The sequence below is a fragment of the Primulina huaijiensis genome, chromosome 5 (genome assembly GCF_012295235.1).
Source record: "Primulina huaijiensis isolate GDHJ02 chromosome 5, ASM1229523v2, whole genome shotgun sequence".
Taxonomy (NCBI): domain Eukaryota; kingdom Viridiplantae; phylum Streptophyta; class Magnoliopsida; order Lamiales; family Gesneriaceae; genus Primulina; species Primulina huaijiensis.
The window spans coordinates 21,728,368-21,737,337 of NC_133310.1; the positions used below are offsets into that span (position 1 = coordinate 21,728,368).

General features: G+C 36.2%; 2 protein-coding genes across 3 annotated transcripts; both read right to left on the minus strand.

The window, feature by feature from the left end:
* Window positions 1-854: 854 nt before the first annotated feature.
* Window positions 855-4,620, minus strand: LOC140977144 (uncharacterized). Its single transcript, XM_073441738.1, has 7 exons — window positions 4,281-4,620; window positions 4,100-4,204; window positions 3,790-3,904; window positions 2,743-2,858; window positions 1,910-2,098; window positions 1,222-1,364; window positions 855-1,134 (listed from the first exon to the last, which is right to left on the minus strand). The coding sequence occupies exons 1-7, from the start codon at window positions 4,406-4,408 to the stop codon at window positions 950-952; spliced, it is 981 nt and encodes a 326-aa protein (XP_073297839.1). The 5' UTR covers window positions 4,409-4,620; the 3' UTR covers window positions 855-949.
* Window positions 4,621-5,194: 574 nt separating this feature from the next.
* LOC140977146 (WEB family protein At5g16730, chloroplastic-like) lies at window positions 5,195-8,864 on the minus strand. Of its 2 annotated transcripts, XM_073441739.1 has the most exons (4): window positions 8,772-8,864; window positions 8,511-8,657; window positions 7,826-8,048; window positions 5,195-7,685 (listed from the first exon to the last, which is right to left on the minus strand). In XM_073441739.1, the coding sequence occupies exons 2-4, from the start codon at window positions 8,525-8,527 to the stop codon at window positions 5,469-5,471; spliced, it is 2,457 nt and encodes an 818-aa protein (XP_073297840.1). In that variant the 5' UTR covers window positions 8,528-8,657; window positions 8,772-8,864; the 3' UTR covers window positions 5,195-5,468. The 2 variants fall into 2 exon arrangements, with proteins under 2 accessions (XP_073297840.1, XP_073297841.1); XM_073441740.1 differs by lacking the exon at window positions 8,772-8,864 and having other exon boundaries at window positions 5,195-7,682; window positions 8,511-8,765.
* Window positions 8,865-8,970: the final 106 nt, after the last annotated feature.

Consider the following 8,970-nt stretch of genomic DNA (forward strand, 5'->3'; position numbering starts at 1 on the left):
TTAATTAAAAAATATATAATTTTTTTCATAATATATCTTGACCATCTAGATATATCTAACTGAGTTTTATATTTGTTATAAATTATGCGAACAATATATAATAAATTTTCTGTATTTAATAATTGTGTAAAAAAATCTAATATTATTATAAAAACTTTTTATAATAATTTTTATTTTATATATGATTATTTAAAAATTTCAAGGAAACGTTAACATATTTACTTTATTGTCTATAAAATTCTTTTATAACGAATTTATATTTCATTCATGGTTTCCTAATATATGTCATCCTTTCTAATTAAGCAAGCACACACTTGACTCGATGGAAAAAAATTTGATAATAAATTTAAAAAATAAAGATAATATAACTATTTTTTTAACTCGAATTACTGTAAAATTTGAATCAAACGTAAAAGAACAATATATATGCTTAATTGCTAAATCACTATTATACATATGTGAGGCGATATTTATGGCATGGAAGTTTAGAAAACGAATTTTAGACTAAATATATCTCATGAAAAAACTGGATACCATTAGCAAGCAACTTCATCCAGGGACATAAACTGGGATGATCAAATGAATAATTTTTAAAAAGCAAAAACTTGTATGAGACGGTCTCATGGATCATAATCTGTGAGACAGATCTCTTATTAAATATTACTTTTTATGTTAAGATTATTAATTTTTATTGTGAATATCGGTAAGATTGACCCGTCTCATAGATAAAGATTCGTGAGGCCGTCTCACAAGAGACCTCTTTTTTTAAAAATTATATAAATTCTATCCATTCAAGAAAACGAAATAGATATTAAATCGATCATCTCACCACATGAACAATGAGGCAACCGGCAATATCATCAACTCTCCCATTTCTATCTAGCATGGATATCAAGGTAAGCGTATTATACACAGTGATTGTAGCTTAAAAACTGTTTACTGGTTATAGTCAGGCACTGAGTGACATGGAAGTAACTTTAGACAACTTATACTTGCGCACTTTAGTGGAGTTCTGGGGTTGAAATACAACTTCTATGCTTGAACTGACAGTTAATTCTTTCCACTGTGACGACGAAGAAGGTCCATCGCTACGATAATCACGAGGTGCATACAAAAGTTGGAGTGTTGAATGGGCTGCATCAGTTGCAAAGTGAATTGTTAAACCACAAGCATGAATAAGATCACTTTCGCGGTAAAGTACTTGAATCATTCATTTCTTACCAAAACCGAACATGCTTATCTTCTGGACAGTAAGGTGACCGACTTTAGATCTCTTGATCTCTCTTAACGCGTGAATATCATCTCGTTTTCCTTTGAATTCAAGAAACTCACCAAGAATATATTTGTTCCCCTTAAGCTCTAATCTGAATTTCATTGGAGTGACTTTTAGAATCAATTATAGCGAAATACATGTAGACATAGTGAATTTAACAAATTAAAATGTCCACATGAAATAAAAACAGGTAGACTAGTGTTAGGATTTAATCCAGAACGAACAATAACAATAGAATATCGAGGAAAATGCTAGAAACATGCAATTGCAAACACAGTAGCATAGCACAAAAGCATTCCTCGTGCTTAAATTACTATAGCTCCCATTCTACATATTCTTCAGGTGATCTTTATCTTTGAACTCAATAACCTCTAATAAATTAACTAGAATTTTCTTCCAGGATATTTAGAAGTGAAGGTGCACAACTAAACGCGACATGATCCTTGATGTTTTTTTAAAAGGCTCCATGATATGAACACAAGAAATTAACTTCTTTAGCACTGACTAATTGGTTATCCACTAGCATTTTCCTGGAACCAGCAAATACTTCTTCCTCATCTTACATTCTGGTCGATAATTAGGAAGTAATATCAATCTTAAACGGTAATATATAACAGAAATCATACTGCCACGGACCTATCCAAAACCGGAGCAGTGCTGAGCACCGAGTTAATCTTCTCACTAAACGACTCTTGGTTTTTCTTCTTTCCTCCCAGAAATGCACCTTTTAGCCATCCAGAGCTCGCATCTTTTTGCTCGGGTTTGAGTTGCGTCCACTGATCATAAGTAATAATCTCGGGAGGAAAACTGTCTGAACGAATGGAACTGCAAGAAGAATATCAAGATTTGAAAACATGGGAAATAAAGGAAAATGATCAATAATAACGAAGGATAAATTTATAGAGTTAAAGAATAAGTAGAAACAGTTTCACTTAGACCTACTGCTTTGGCATAGCTAAAAACATGCAAAGCCCGAAGTCATTTTCACCAGGCCTTTCCATGTGTATCATCAGTAACGTGCACGAGCATTCCAATTTAATAATACAGCTCAAAAAATAGTCACAAACTCAAGTTCCTAGAAAATACTCGACTGTGAAACTAGGATCATCTAGAAATTCTCAATAATTAATTACTGTATTGACGTCAGCTGAGAGAAGTTCATAAGCATTGATAAATATGTCTATAAGATTTAAAATGGTGCCTGATATCTATGCACTGAAGCTTTGCCTCAACCAACTATTCCAAAAGTTTGCACATACAATATAACAAGGGTGCAGAGCAATCAGACAATCTTTTTCACAGTGATATTGCATAAATATGAACGGAAACACACCACATGGATACATCATATAAAACATCCAAGAATAATCCAACTCCAGTCTACGTGAGGGAGGCAGAGGAGAACAAATTAAAAACATTGACTCTTATACTGCAAACACAGCAAAAGCAGGAAAAGATAGAATCCTTACCGGAAATTTGGATTTGGGCAAATGACTTTAAAACATAGATATTCTTCAGGAAGAGCAACTCCCCTTTGCTCAAGATATTCTTCTAAGATAGAAACTAATTGTTTGCTCTCAGCTACCTAAGTTGCAGTGACATAAGACATCAATATAAGGTCTCAAAGATAAATCATAAAAGAAGAGTAAATGGGCATCAAAAGATAGCAGAGTAAAAATAAATAAATACCAATACCAGAAAACCAATTTAAATTTGAATGGTAAGAAGAGAGCTTCCCATAAGGACCAGTTATGTTCAATTGTCCAACAATCTTATCATTTGATTTCATAATCATCACCACTTCATATAGATCGAAAAACATCTTTGAGAGACAACATTTGGAGAAAATCACTACAATTACATCAGAGCATAACTTAACATGCATAACTATTATAATCTTGATAATATCAAACGTGATTATAGCATCACAAAAGTATTCATGTCTTTTAGGCATAATAATTACCTTAAAAGAAACTCCTTCAAGATGCAAGTTTTTCCACAAATATAAGAAGTATCACGGAGATGCTCTGTTTGCTTCATCTTAATTGGTAGAACATGTCGTGAACATCCATGACATCTTTACCAGTTTTAATCACTTGACAGATTCATGACTTAAATGGGAAGAATAACACAGAGAAGAGAGAAAAACTCCATTAAATCAAATTGCTTCCACACCAAATCTACCCTAATGGTTAGTTTAGATATCTCAGCTGAAGCAAACTTCTTTTTGTGAAAGCAAAAATAATATTTGATAAATAAAATGTATTTACGGTAAAACCTTGTTATAGCTGTCATGTGAGAATTTTGCTCAAACCACAGGAAAAAATATTTAAAGCACTCAAAGGCAGGATGCGCGGTCAAGGCGTTGATCATCATCAAACAGAGAAAATGAATTTCGCTTTATTGATCTTAAAAAAATGGAAGTTTCACTCTGGATTCACCACTAATAAAAGGGTTCTACTACTAAGTGGATTCTACTAAAGTATTTCTTAACTAGGCACCAGAAAGTAACTTACAGGGTTTGGAATAAGCTCGGTTTTCCGGTGTTTGCCGGAGGTGCAAACCCAATTGCCATCCTTATCCACGGAGATAAATCCCGATACATTCTTTACAGAAATCACCACCGCCTCTCTGCAGATCATCACAAGCAAAGCAACACAGAACCCATAAAAACGTGACCGTTAATCATCAACCCTTCAAATTTTCAGCACTTCTCAAAAATCCAATAAAACTACAAGCAGCGAAAGTTAAAATAAATTTTCTCAACATAGCAATAGAAGATACAAGATATAAAAAAAAAACATTTTAAGGGGAAAGGTCGATTACTCATCCGTGACAAGAACAAGATCAATATTCTGACGAGAAGCGGAATTAGGGTCTGGAATTTGGAGCCCAAGGTAGACTCTGCTTCCACGATACAGCTTTTCCAACCTATGGAACACAGATATCATAAAGTGTAGTTTCCACGTAATAGAACATAGAAAACAGAAGGAAATAAAAGGTGAACCTTTTGGCGACGGAGAAGAGAGCATTGGCGTTGGAAGTGTCGAGATCCAAGAGACTATCCTCTTCATAAAAGAAGGGCTTCAGCAAAAGGAAAAGAATTATGCCGCATATCAGCGCAACCCAGATCATTTTTGCTTCGCTCTGCAACTCTCCAAGTCTTTCTTTTTCTTCCGACACAAGTTTGCTTGCTCCAGGGCTTTCTTGAATCTTGATTCTTAAATAAATTTCGTGATATCGATTCAAAGTGAAAATAATAATAAATATTATTTCTTATGAATCTGGTCGGAACGGTGATTACGTGTATAAGAATTTTATTGGGATTCAATTTGAATCATAAAAATAAATTTTAATTTTTACAGATAAAAATGGGCCTAGGTTACGCCCCTGGCAAGTGTGTAAATTTTCATGAAAAAAGAAAGAAATTTGTTATATATATTTCTTGACTCTCCCGAGTCTCTCACATTTGTGACACTATGGAGGATGGTGGCACTGAGTCAAATGGCTTCGACTGTCATATTTTTTAATCTAACTTGTCCCAACTCCCAACACGAGCATGATCCTTAAAAATAAACGATATCAAGTATAAATTTAAGGGAAGTTGGTGAAAAATCCCCAATCAAAATATTTCTTTGGGTTCACTCCATACCCACAAAATTGTGGTACTATATCATACAAAATGTGGTACACTTTACGTGGAAATGTGGTACTAAAAAAGTACCCAGGGACTGAACACAGAAAAAATCGACGGCTGGAGACTGAAGTCCAATTTCCCGATAAATTTACTCGATATTTGATCCATCAATCAAAAAGGAGAAAAACTTCTATGAAACCTGGTTGTGCAACAGTTGTCATCCACAGAACGCACAGCAAAGTTCTAAATCAATATAATGGCACGACAATATGTTTATGAAAACATGTAAAAAGAAGTCATGGAATATACTTGTCTAATTTTGTTGGAAAACATATATTACACTAAAATTTAAAGAAAATGGCACGACAACCCAAGGTTACAAAATAATCTCACATGCATTCACTGTTTGTGCCAAAACAATTTTTCTATAATGAAGCAATCTTCACACCTTTCTCATATTTAGAACACCTCTGTCACAAAATATGGTAAAAATCAAAATAAAAATTAGATTATACATTCCGGTGGTGATGTAGAATCCAGCCATGGTTGGCTGGAATGCTACTTGTGGCTGGAAGGGCTCCTCTTCTTCAGTAGACCTCCAAACTTTTGAAACAACGGCTTCTTCTTCTTTTGGTTCTGCTGCTTTGACAGCGAGCTTCCGCCATTGTCAAGGTTTTCTGATAAAGAGGATAGACCATTGACTTGATCATACCCATCAGCTTTTGAGTCTGGTTCATCCTCAAAGGCTTCAAGTTCCGTTTCTCCCTCGGGAGAAAGGTCTTTTTCATCAATCTTGCAGCTTTCCCACATCTTAATATCGACTTCTTCAGACATGTCATCTTCCATGTGTTTCCCGTTCAAATTCTCTGTGACAGAAGCTTCGTCATTTGAATTCTTATTTGGCTTCTTCAGATTTCCTGTGCCATTTTGTTCAAAAAATTCCACTACTTTCGGGAGCATGTCATAATCTTTTTCACTGTCTGTCAGCTCACCATTTTCCGAAATTTGTTCCCTGGCCAAAGCTTCTTCAAGTAACTTAGATAACTCCTCAGCCTTTATCACTGAAGAAGCTTCTCTATTTCGTAGTTCCTCGTTCTTCTGCAGAATATTCTGTATTTCATTTTCCCTGTCCATCAAAACCTCTTTCAATTTCATGCTCTCATCCTTCGCCTGACCAAGGACATCCTTCAGGGAAATTATCTCGGATTCAGCTTCCTTGAAAGTATCTTTCCAACGCTCTTCTTCCTCCTTTACCGCACAAACTTCTACCTCAGCCATTTTTAGCAAATTAACTAGCCTGTTTATTTCACCTTTCATTGAAGAGTTGTCTTCTACAGATTTCTTCGCACTGTTCGTCCAATGAAGCTCCTTCTGCTCCCACTCAGCAGTTAATTTCTGGTGATCACTCTTGGACTGTTTGATCACATTTTTTAGAATATCAATCTCTTGTTTTGCATCATTTAGCATGCTTTCACACTTCTCATTTGTTGCTTTAAGGGCCATCTTTAGATGTTCTATTTCAGTTCCATAGTTTTCACGCTCGACTTCAACAGACAACAGTTTTTCTTTGGCATATCTAGCTTCTGCAGAAACTTCATGTAAAGCCGATGCTAAACTTTCCAATGCCTTCTTGGTTTTCTCATCTTCGTCTCTGGAATTCTCCAACTCATTAATCAGCTCATGCTTTTCTTCCAATAGAGTCTGGACACTATCAGCTGCGAGTTTCTCATTGCTCAAGGCCTGGATTTTCTCTTCTTTTAAAGATTCAAGCTCAAATTGTATAGATTCAACCTTCTTTGTCATCACCGAAGCTTCTTCTTTAACCAGTTCAAGCCGACGTTCTGATTCCTCAAGATCCAGTTTCTGCCTTCTAATAGAGAATTCCAATAAGCCCACCTTCTCTCTAAGTGAAGAGATTTCAGTCTGAGAATCTTGCAGAGAATCATTACTTACTTCAAGTTGTTTCATGACAAATTCCAGAGATTCCGAGGCAGATCTCTCCAATCTCTTTGCTTGCTCCGCCTGAGCAGATAATTCCTCAACTCTGTAGTGCAACTCCTCCACCAAATTATGCGCATAAGATTCAGCCATTTTTGCAGCCTCCAGATAAACACTAAGATGCTCTAAGGCAGCCTCCCTCTCTTCCAATTTCTCCTCAAAGATCTTCACCTTCTTGACTTCTTGTCTCAGAGAAGCCACCACCATACTCAATTCTGTCACGAATTTATCATTCTCGTTGACCTCCATTTTGGGCTTTAAGTCGAGCAAAGATTTCAAGTGGACCAACTCGGTTGAAAGAGCTTCAACTTTATCTGCGTGACTCTGTGCTATTTTTGTTGCATCTTCTGCATGCCCAAGTGCCTTGTTTTTTGCATCACCTGCCATATCGAGTTCTTTCTTCACTTTATGTAGTTCTTCAGATGCAGATAGAAGGGCAGCCACATCCAAGGCATGCTGATTTCTAATAGCTTCAAGCACTTTCTGCCATTCATCTTCCTTCTTCTGAGCCGCTTCAATACCTGCCTGCTCCATCTCAATTGCTCGAAACTTTTCAATCTCAGAATTTTCTTCCGCTCTCTTTTGAGCCAAAAAAGCTTCCCTAAGCTTGTCATTCGCTTCATCGGCCAACTTGTGGGATTCTTTCAGTTCGTCTAAAAAAATTTCCTTCTCTTTCTCGAGTAAATCTATCGTCTCCTTGGCCTTCTTAAGATCCTCCTGAGCTAGGCTTAATTCTGATTGAAGTTCTGATGGCTTCGACAACCTACTTGTCTTCTTCTGAATGTAAAAAATTAGCATAAGATAATAACACACCATGCCTCACCTCTGCAAATGATTTATGTTGATGTAATTCACTTATAATTAGCAACAATGTTATTTTCAAACAAATAACTAAATAATAAGCTACTAAAACTTACATCAGGGGGATTAACACCAACACCAACACCAAGCTTGGTAGACCGCCGTTCTATTGGAGGCTTGGATGTAATAGATCTTGGAGAACGATCAACTGAAAGGCGAGCACTCTGTAGAGGAGACGCCGAATCGGCATCAGATTTAGCCACTCCTTTGCTTGTTGACCTGCTGATCCGAGGGGAAGCTAGTGATACCTTACTGTTTGGAGTTTCCGATAACGTAGATCTGTACAAGCAGAAAACCACCTCAATAATCATGTCATTCTTCACTGCCAAATCTACAAATGCATCTGTAACAAGGCACTGGAACCAAGCGAACCCAGAGAAAGAATTTTGGCAAAGATATTAACTGATGACGTAAAGAATTCAGGTGAAGTATATGACAAAGCAATGAGGAAAAAGCTACAACGAAATCGCAATCCACAAAAGGTGAGGATCCAGGACATTGCTGAATGAATCAACACGACATAACCAGTCCCAATAGACTTAAACTAAATAAAAGATCGATCATCAATTCCAATGTACACTTAAAAAACTCTGGTCATCAAATTCAAGAAACAGGAGAAATACAATACGACAATGCATCGCCACAACACCTGAAGCCAATTAGACTAGATAAACTGAAAAAGAAACAGACCCAAGTCAGATCCACACATATAACATCACATAAAAACAAGACAAGACTTACTTGGATTTGGAAGACATGGTCTATATAATGAAAAAAGTAGAAGATGTTGCAGAAAAGAGGCGCTTAAATCGGCTTCAAATGAAGATGGGTCTTCGCTGAAATGCGGACATTGTCCTATATGTATACATGGATCCAATGTATCTGGATCTATCTGCCGTTAATTTACAGTGAATTAGTTACTCTGAATACAAATAGCAGAGAAAAGAGAGAGACAGAATTGAAGTTAATCAAAGTGAACAGCTTTTTACAGAAGAAATGAACTCATTTCTCCGCTTCTTCAATCTCCGCTTTCAAGCACGATGATTTCATCGTTGAATTTACAGGATTGCCCCTGACAATTATCTGTTTTTGGAAAAGAGAAAAGGAAGACGCTGTCAGAGGCAGGAGACCTGTGAATATTTCTTCTTTGGCTTTCATATGCATAAAGTTAAGAAATTTTATGACGTCATCCTCGAAAATA